General features: G+C 39.5%; 1 protein-coding gene across 1 annotated transcript; it reads right to left on the bottom strand.

The window, feature by feature from the left end:
- Positions 1–1,687: 1,687 nt before the first annotated feature.
- On the bottom strand, positions 1,688–8,725 carry PRDX4 (peroxiredoxin 4; the record flags this gene model as incomplete). Its single annotated transcript, XM_009585347.1, has 7 exons — positions 1,688–1,810; positions 3,415–3,449; positions 5,121–5,251; positions 5,875–5,997; positions 6,553–6,669; positions 7,687–7,804; positions 8,593–8,725. Coding segments are annotated over 7 exons (708 nt in total), but the record flags the coding sequence as incomplete, so codon positions are not given.
- Positions 8,726–9,782: the final 1,057 nt, after the last annotated feature.

The raw sequence follows: 9,782 nt of genomic DNA, 5'->3' as shown, positions 1-9,782 counted from the left end.
TTAGGTTTGTTTTGTGCCTTGGGCTGCTTATGAATATCCATGTAATAGCTGGGCCTGCATTCGTCATGCTGCGGTTGCTTGGAGTTAACTTGAACGTTCTCTGTGTTGATGACGATTTTGGTGTTGCAGCATTGATAAAAAGGCTGTAAACAAAATCCTGAGTAAAATTCAAGCGGCTGATTTACAGCCCAGTAATGTGCTGTAAATCACTACATGCTGTCCTCTGGTCTTTGAGATCCCATGGGCTGGAGCAGCACATTACCAGCCTTTGGCGTTTGGTGTTGGTCCCGGTGTGCCTCCGTTACCCCCTGGATGGGATCAGGAGTCCCTCCTTTCCCCAGGCCTTGCAGGGATGGGGGGCTGGGGCTTGGTGGATTTCTGCTTGCTCTGGCCGTGGTTCCCTCTGCCCTAGGTATGTGCTTAGGTGTTACTTGTATCAGAGCTGAAGGAAAAGTCAAGCAGCCGCTTCTGCTCTCCGTCTGCAGTGACTAATCCGGAGAGCTGCTCAATACGCGCCAAAGTCTACAAAATCAGGTGACTTTACAGTGAGAATGCAACTGCTGGTCACTGGTCTCGTTCTGCAGAACTGTACTGAAGTGTCTGTGTATAGGGGAGGGAATTGTATGGTCTGGTGGGGGAAGGGGAACCAAGTTCTCACCAATGTGGGATCCAACCAAGAGTAATAACGTAGCGGTGCTGGATTGGCGCGGGGAGGAAGCCTTCTCTGTGGCCTTTCCAAGGATGACCCTGGTGAAGGGCGGACACTGACTTTAGGTGCTGTTTTTCCAGTTGCGCAGACACTAGAACGCCATGTTAAAAAGAGGGAGAGGTGGGAAGGAGCAAGAGAAGACGTTCATATGAAAGAGATCTCCAGTGCACACAAGTATGAAGTACGTCTTCCAGGGAGATGTTCTTTTTTCCTTTTAAAGAAGAAATTCATGTACATGAGCCACAAGAGTTTCTGATGGTCACTGGACGTGTCAATACTAATTTTGGGAAAGACTAAAATTACTCCCTTAAGACTAGGAGCCACGGTTAACGAGTGGATCAGCACAGGACACTAACCACTGTGTACATCTGTTAACATTGTAGGGCCAGGGAAAAAATTCAGACCGTGTGAAATGGAATTGATCTTATCAGCATATATGCTACAAACACAAGCATGGAAAAAATTACTGGTTCAGCTCTTGAACCACATGAACTGGCACAGCTGTATTTTTTTCAGTGCAGTTGTACTGATTTATGTAGCGTAGGATATGTTCTTAGTAGTTTAAAAATGTTTTCCAGCTTTGGACAGACTGGAAATTTAATTCAGCAACTGTAACTTATTTCTGGCTTTTGGGTTAGCTGCTGTTGCCTCTGGACTACAGACTAATGTACCGTAACCAAGTGGCTCTTTTCTAGCCGTAGCTCCTACAATGGGACAAGCAGACAACATTTTTGCAGAAATTTAAGTAATCTATCAATAGCAAAAGTCATGAATCTAAGCCCAAGATGCTAAGAGAAGTAAATTTTGGGAAAACCAAGCATCTAAATAAGACTTCCAGGGAAAACAGGTATTTCACAAGAATATTCTCCGATAACTAATGAGGTATCTGTGCTTCACACAGGTTAGACTCCTGTTTAAGCAACAAGACCTTTAATGGTCTATTGCAGTTACATATATTAGTCAAACTCATGAAAGTAACAAAATTAATGAAATTTTATTGGCAAAAATCAAGTCGAATGTGTGACCTATGTAATTCAACAGAAGCGAGCCTCAGTTTCGTTTATCAAAATACTTCAGTTTTCCAGCTGGATCTGGAATTATCTGTGCAAGAAAGAAAAGAAAAATGTTAGTCTAAAATGAAAACCACGCAAACACAACAAACTATAAAACCAGAACAGCACAGTATTTCATAATATGACGCTAAGGCCAACCCACAAGCAACACTGAAGAGTAATTTATCAGTTGATTTGATACTAGATTACTGTTTATCTCTAAAGATACCTAACAGCAGTAAGCAGAAAGAATTTTAACTAATTGGGGGAAGAGAGAGTGCAGCCTACCAAAGGAAGAATTTTGACAGCTGGGAGCATGTACATCTATGTTGTTTGCCCCAAAAGCAAGATATTTTAATAAATTAACGTCTGAAATCCAGAGTCTTAGAATTTACTTACAGTTCTTCCCTTGGCCACCACACTCTCATGGCTTCCTCTGGTTTGATCTAATTAAATCAAACACATTTAGAAAGCATGGCTAGATCTTCGAAAAAGTCTTTTTGAACTACTCTGCTATTTAAATTATCTGCCTCTTTTGCACAGAGGAGAAAGAGAATGCTTAGGTATTGTTTTAGATCTTTACATTGATAGTATTGGAGCTGTTAATCTCAGCATTGTCAGACTGTTTTTTAGAAAATATGTTAATGTCGTATTATTTAGGTAATCCATGGTTATGGAGGGCAGAACTTTTCAGTGCCAAAATACGTCCGTTAGGCCAGCCAGCCCTCTTTCATTTTACAGTCTTAATATCCAGCCTCCCCCACTAAGACACTCTTCTGCTAGCTTGAAGGAGGTGACTCCTAGTCTCAAGTGATCCTGGGAAGTTTTCACATCCAGTAAAGGAACAGGGTTTCACATTCCACTGTTTTTACTATCAATTACAATGCTCACTACTCTGCTTAGAGGCTGCTGGGACCTGCTTTTTGTTGAGTCGGCTCTTAAACAACAACGCTCTGTCATCACCAGATGGTTCAGAAGAAAGCCACATGCTCAAATAAATGGCAGTGATCTCATCTGAACGAGGTGGCTCAGACCTCTGGTGAAAGTTTCATTATTCTGCTGAGGCTTGATCCAAGCCCAGAGAAGACAAACAAGTTCAATGGGTGTTTGTCTGAACCCTAGCTCTTCTGCTTGTAGTCACATGTAGGCGAGTAGTAACAAAGGAGGAAGAGCTATTGCGCAGCAAAGCAGTGCTCTCTGCTGGAGTTCTGATAGTGGCACACTGACTCTGTCAGATACTACAGCAGCCTGGGAACTTGTCTGTCTTTTTTGGGGTGGTACCTAGGATCCACAGTAAGACTCGACAGAGCCAAGAATTTACATGGACAAATAACTGAGAAGATAGGACAGACTCAAGAGTTTCCAACTTCCTCTCGTCAGGTGTTAACAGGAAAAGAGTTCTTGATCACGAACTCACTTCTGCTCAAGAGAGTTTTGTTCGTACACAGGGAATTCGAAATAACTGGAATATCTCTAGTGTGAGGGAAACGAGCTCCTAATGAAATCAGTAGTAATCCACAAGCTGTAACTATAATACTGTGAATTTACTGATATTATCTCCTTGAAAGTTGCAAAGACTTTGGATTTGGCTTTAGTGTAAATAACTGAGTGTTTTCTAGTAGTACACCCATTTAAATATAAACAGTAACTTACTGTTTCACTGCCAGGTTTCCAACCAGCAGGGCAAACTGGAGAAAAAAAAAAAAGGACAAAGTTAGTAAAAGTATTTTTACACACACACTTGCTTTTGTGGACTTAATATTCTCTTTCTGAACTTGAAGTAAAACAGCACACAAGTGTCACATGTAACTATCTGCAACTATTAAATACGCAGTTTTCTTTATACGTGGGATAGTGTCATAACAGTTTATACCTGATACCACCTACCACTTCCGTTAACTGGAAACTGCGTATCTCTGGATGGATGTCTATACCTTGGTTTAATTCTTGTGCCTTTCTAGACAAAGTACTGGCAAAGCAGTATCTGAGAGTGAACACCAATTCTCATAGAAACAAAAGTTTCATGATAAAATTCAGGTGACTAGAGAGAGACCTACCTTCCTTTCTTTAAAACCAATGCTAGGGGAATTGTTTTAGCAAAGAAATCAGTTAAAAGATTCCACAAGAGACTGAGTGATTTTATTTGAAGCCTTGCTCAGGAGTAAAGGGATTACAGCATGCGGTTAGCAGGCAGTGTGGCCGAGAGCCCTCTGACCACCTGTACAGTTGGACATTCTGGAGTGAAGCTCTTATCTTATCTGTTCAGATCTCTCCCTCTGAGGCTTTAGCCCAATGACTTATGCCAAATTACACTGCTTTAAGGCATGCTGTCAGACAAAGTACCACAAATGCAATTAGGAATTGTGGAGGACTTTTTTTCCTGTTCTGTGCAAAGAATCCAGTAAGGCCCCTAGGGGGGCTCTCCTCAGCATTCATGCAAAAGCTGGTGAGATTCCATGTACAGCTGGAAAAAAATGTGGTACTCTGGAAACACACTGCAGATCAATATTTTGTAAGACAGCTTTGTAACTAAATAAGAGAGGTTAAATTTCCTTAGTCAAATGTGCGTAGCCTAAGTATCAGCATTTATCTTTTTAAATCTGTACAGCAAAGCATAATAATGATTTGTACCTTCAGATAAAGGTACTTTCAAATGTCAGGTGAAATTGAGTTGAAATAGAAGTTAAGCTGCTGAACATGGGTATTAATATTTAAACAAATCTTTAAAAAAATGAATGTGTTTATTGAAACACATTAGTTAAAGAAACGTAAAAAGTTCATCCTATGCTTGAACTGGGGGGATATGAATTCTTGAGACAAAGTAATGATCTGAAGCCAGTGAAAGCTGCTTTGTCAGGGGAAGATGATCACATAGCACTTGTAAAGAAAACACAAGTAATGGCGGTCTAACTTTCACAGTATCACCATGTATCTTGACATGAAGCACTCTCAATTACTTGTCACAGATCCTCAATGAATGACACAGGACAGGGATGGCCTGCATCTCAATTATTTTAGTATGTCAAAACGTACTGAAATATTGGGCCTGACTCTTCATGGCCTCATATTTTGTACAGGTTTATGCTTGTGACAGATGGTACATAATGCCTTAATTCAGACTAAGGAATGCTTTATGCTCTGCATTCTTATGGATGTGAAGCAAAATGTGAATTACTACACGAGAAACAACCTACGGAGGTACCAGGACCACAGAATCTTGTAGCGGGGCAATCAAACCACTTCATTCACTGCATGAGGCTAGTCTCCAATGCTACTGAGTACCTTTCTTCCAAAAGCTACAAATACAGCTTCCAGTCTAAGTAAAACAATCTCCAACATGAAAGTATTTAAAAGAGCACCTTCTCCATGTTTGTCTGTGTATTGGAATGCTTGTACTAAGCGAAGCGTTTCATCCACTGATCTCCCAACAGGAAGGTCATTCATCGTGATCTGTCGAAGGATTCTCTTATCATCAATAATGAAAAGGCCTCTGTGAAAACATTTTTTTGTGTATGTTAGGAAACAGAACTAATTACAGTGTTGTGTTTACACACTATTTTATGTCTGTTGGATGGGAAGAATTTGACCTCTGCAAACACCATACAATACCCACCACCTTAGAATACTACTAGCCTACTATTCTTTATCTGTGGTATCAGATGACATGAGCTGATGGCAAGTTAAAACCAAAAAAGGGTAGTTCTTTGCAGAACATAAAACTAAGCTTTGGCAGGCCCTGCCAGGGGATGTTGCAGATGTTACGACATTACAGGGATCCCAAAAGCAATTAATCGAGTTTATGAAAGTTTTATCTCTTGAGGCCATTAGTTTCCCTTAGTCTTGACTCCACTTGGACTTGGGAGGTCCATGAGTAACTGCAATTCTGGGGTATTCTGCATGTTTGCCCTGCCCTAGGTATCTGCTGATGACTGCTGTTAAGCAGGATATTAACCTCCACCCCTGTTCTGACTCATGGCTTTTTTTTTTGTGTTCTTCAACATATGTTTTGTCTCTCAGCATGAATCCCCAACAAAAATTTCAAAAGCTTCTTTAGATATAAAGTAGTAAGTACTGCTCCAGCAGAATAAAATGAACTGTAACCAAGTGAAATACCTCAGTGTATGCCCTTGATCTTCCAGATATACACCGTAATCCTTTGAAATTTGGTGTGTCAAATCTGAAAGAAGCGGAATCTTCATAGGTCCAAGTCCCCCTTGTTTTCGAGGAGTATTAATCCTTTGAAAGAAATGAGATACAGATGTATTCCTCATAAAGATTCCCTACACAAAGTTAAAAGTCACAAACCAGAACAGTACAGACAGAAGGATTTAGTGCAAGTGACATTTTTCTTGTTCTGCACACAAGGGAGATGAATACTATTTATGGTTCAAACAAAATGTTCAGTAGATCTTTTGCAGTTTTTGGCCACATCTATTAATAGTGACCTCTTTCTTATCAGTCATGTTAGCTTTATACCAGTGTGCTCATGAATTGGGATAGTGTAACGCGTTTACAGATACCTGCATCCTTATCTCTTTTTTTCTTTCGTATTTGAAATAGGTTTTTTTGACTGAGACATAATATATTCCAAGCAGTACATATTAAACAAGCTTTACACACTAGGGTTAAAAATTGTTACCACTGAAAAATATTTTAAACATTTGTATCAATAGTATCATGCTTTCACACATTATGATATACCTACACAGGCTACAAATCTGGGGATACAGTTCTTCAGCTAAGATGGACCCATGAATAATTTTTAGCAAAACACAAGGATACGATACATACCATGCTAAGTGAGTGAACTTTGAGTCCACAGAACATGCTACTACTTCGGTATTTATTGCTCTGAATTCTTCAATTCTGTCACTGAAGGCGATTATCTCAGTTGGACATACAAATGTACTAGATGATTTAAAACAAGATAAAGTCAAAATTTCATGAGACATCCAGTAAATTCTCCGTTTAACTTAAAATGGTGGATTTATCATAAATGACTTCAGCTTTTACCTATTTTTATAGCTTCTTCAAGTATTTAACCGAAATGCTGCCTGACAAATCTTCCAGCCTCAGACTCTCCTTTAGTTATAAACGGTTTATTACTGAAGAAGATTATAAACCTACATTTAGTTTACAATCTGGATACAAGTGTTTTTACAGCTACTGTCTTTTTGACTTTATGAATATTGAGTGGCTGAATTTAAGCACAATATGCCAAGTTTTTTCAGAGGAACATACTATAATTTCTTGTTACCGTGCACGTCTGCAAATTTTAACTATTTTCACTTAAACTTTTTCCACTACAGAAGAAATAAAGTGATAAAGATCACAATTTCTAGGGCCTCGAAGCTAAGGGCCAGGGGCCACGTTCTTCCTTTTATGATGTTAAGGTAGTTATGCATCTCTGTCCTCTTTTCTTCATTTTGTGGAAAAGAATGGGTAGAAAGCTGAGGTGTTTTCACTCAACCAGTGAAGTTACAGCATTCCGAATAAAGGAGGGTAATGTTAGATGTTCTTAGGATGTTATGGGAAGAACTTAAAGGGAAAACGCCATCTCTTACTGTCCTACGTACCTTCTGGAAAATATAGATGGGATGCTGCCTTCGGTTTGCAGCAGTGCTTTACAGCATCATACAGAACATAAAGGTTGCCTGACTGGGTACTACATTCTGAAAGTTATTTTTTTGTGTGGAGACACAAATCAGTGGACACGCTTATTAGGACAAAGATTGTGTTACAATTTTACTAATGCATGATGAAAACACAAATGCAAAGAATGTATTTTCTTCTGTCGCTCCTTTCTCCTCCCCCAAACCCTTACCAAACAAAAAAACAAGACCTCAAAAAAAGAGAAAAATTAATGAATTATGAGTCTAGTGTAGCTGCACTCAGTCTTGGTATGTCTACAGTGGTCTTACTTACAAGTCAAGAGGATAGAAGAAGAAGACAAGGTATTTTCCTTCATAATCTGTTAATTTCAGCTCTTTAAACTCTCCATTAATGACTGCTGTTCCTTCCCAGTAAGGTGCTGGCTTGGAGACTGAAATACAAAGAACGTTCAAATAGAAGTCAGAACACAAAGCATGTGTTCAAAGCAGGCTGTTCATTAGCTAGCTTGTGTGCAAGGTCAACTGTTCTTCCTTTTGCTTGAAAAACAACCTGCTGCACAGTTACAAAAGGAAACTTTCTTACCACTTTAAAAAGTTCACAGCTGGCAGAGGTCACAGGATGATGAACAACTGTAGGTTTCAGTAGACGTGGAAAGTAAATAATTTGACCAACTTGTGCTTACACATGACCCCTCTGAATCACTGATAATCAAGGCCACACAAACCTTATCTGCGCATATTGAACAAACCACGTGTGCACTAACAGCTGATGGCAGAACATCTGTTAGACTGAAGGAGAAGCTGTTTAAGATTTCAGGAACCCTCACTATTTTGTTACGAGTAGCTGTTGTGAATCAGAAGCATAAGACGGTTCAAATTCATATTGTTACTTTTTAAGCCATAAAAAACTACTTGGCATTCAAGTCCACAAAAAAATACATGCTACAACATGTTTAGAGACAAATGCCAAAAAATGCATGTGTATGTATTAAATTACAACTCCTAACCAAATTGTTATTTGAAGATAGTTGTGTTTTAAAAAAAAAAATCCAATTAAAATGCATGAAATGTGTTTACTATTCCTATCAAAAGGGATTAACCTTGAATTTAAAATACTAAAAATTATTCTGCTGGGTACTATTTTCATAGTAATGTGAATTCTGAGACAAAGGTACAAGGTGATCTGAATACACTTGTGATGTCAAGGACATTGACATACAGCCCCAGGAAACTGGGGAAATGCCGCTGAGATAAATATATAGAATCTTAGTTATTATCTGGATGATGACTGTGTTGGTGGTCTCTCCTTTTCTTAGGACAACCCCCAGCTGCAGAATATAGTTGGTGAGGATCTACAACAAGGATTGCAAAAAACACCCCAAATCACCAGACACATCATGCCCCTAAGTGGGAAGGCAACCTGCTTTGGTATAACCCACAAGGGACACAGCAATACAAGTACAGAGAGTCAGTAGGTGTGACCGATAATTTCAGTTTACATTTTTTGAAGAAATGCTCTTCTTCCTCTCAAGTTGTCTGCAGAATTCTTTCTGACCAGATTTCAAGCTCCAGACTTCTTTTTTATTGAGTCTTTGTAGGTACGGGACTGTTTTCAAGTGAGAGCAAGGATTAATCTTCAAGTTATTTTGAGCTGTCCACAATGTTTCAAATGTTGCTCTTTGCAAAATAGTGACACCCCTAATCTAATCTCTTTGCAGCAAAACATTCTCTTCAACTGACCTTCAGATTACTAGGGAGAAGAAAAAGAAATTAAATAAGATGTGTTGTATCTTGACCCATTTTTAAATGAAGGTGATATTTTTGGTTTAAAAATACTTGTCTAAATGCTGTAGTAACTTACATTACAAAGGAAGGAAAAACCAAACAAAATCGGTTACACCTATCTTGACTGGTTTTTCATTTTTCTCACAGCACCTGTTTGCAAACGTTTATAATGGAAGTTATGCCCTGGCGTGGTAGAGGAAAAGGATTTAAAGCTGTAAATTCTCACAGCGAAGATTGTTTCTACACTTCTCTCCATTCTCTATTCTGCAGATCGGGACTTTTGGAGAGCATCTGACCACCTGAACATCTCACTGCGACTCAATTAAAGATGTTTGCACCTAGCTCTGCCATAAAGCATTTAAATCACAAGAGAGTGTCGGCACAAAGGCAAGCGACAAACCAAGCCCAGTCATAACTGGCAAACATAACCGGGAGACGACTGTTCAGTGTGCCTAACGACAGCGTGAGCACGAAACACTTCTGTACGTTCTTCAAAGCCTTTCCCTTAACTCGTTTGCTGCTTCTGGAACCACAGACCTGGCTCAATGTCTGCGAAACGCTGAAACTCGCTTTACCACGATAAAACCGTAGGTCTGGAAGGGACGGTGGGCCCTGCCTCCGCCC

Source organism: Fulmarus glacialis, unplaced genomic scaffold (assembly GCF_000690835.1).
Source record: "Fulmarus glacialis isolate BGI_N327 unplaced genomic scaffold, ASM69083v1 scaffold49609, whole genome shotgun sequence".
Lineage (NCBI taxonomy): Eukaryota > Metazoa > Chordata > Aves > Procellariiformes > Procellariidae > Fulmarus > Fulmarus glacialis.
This window is presented reverse-complemented; position numbering and strand designations above follow the sequence as displayed.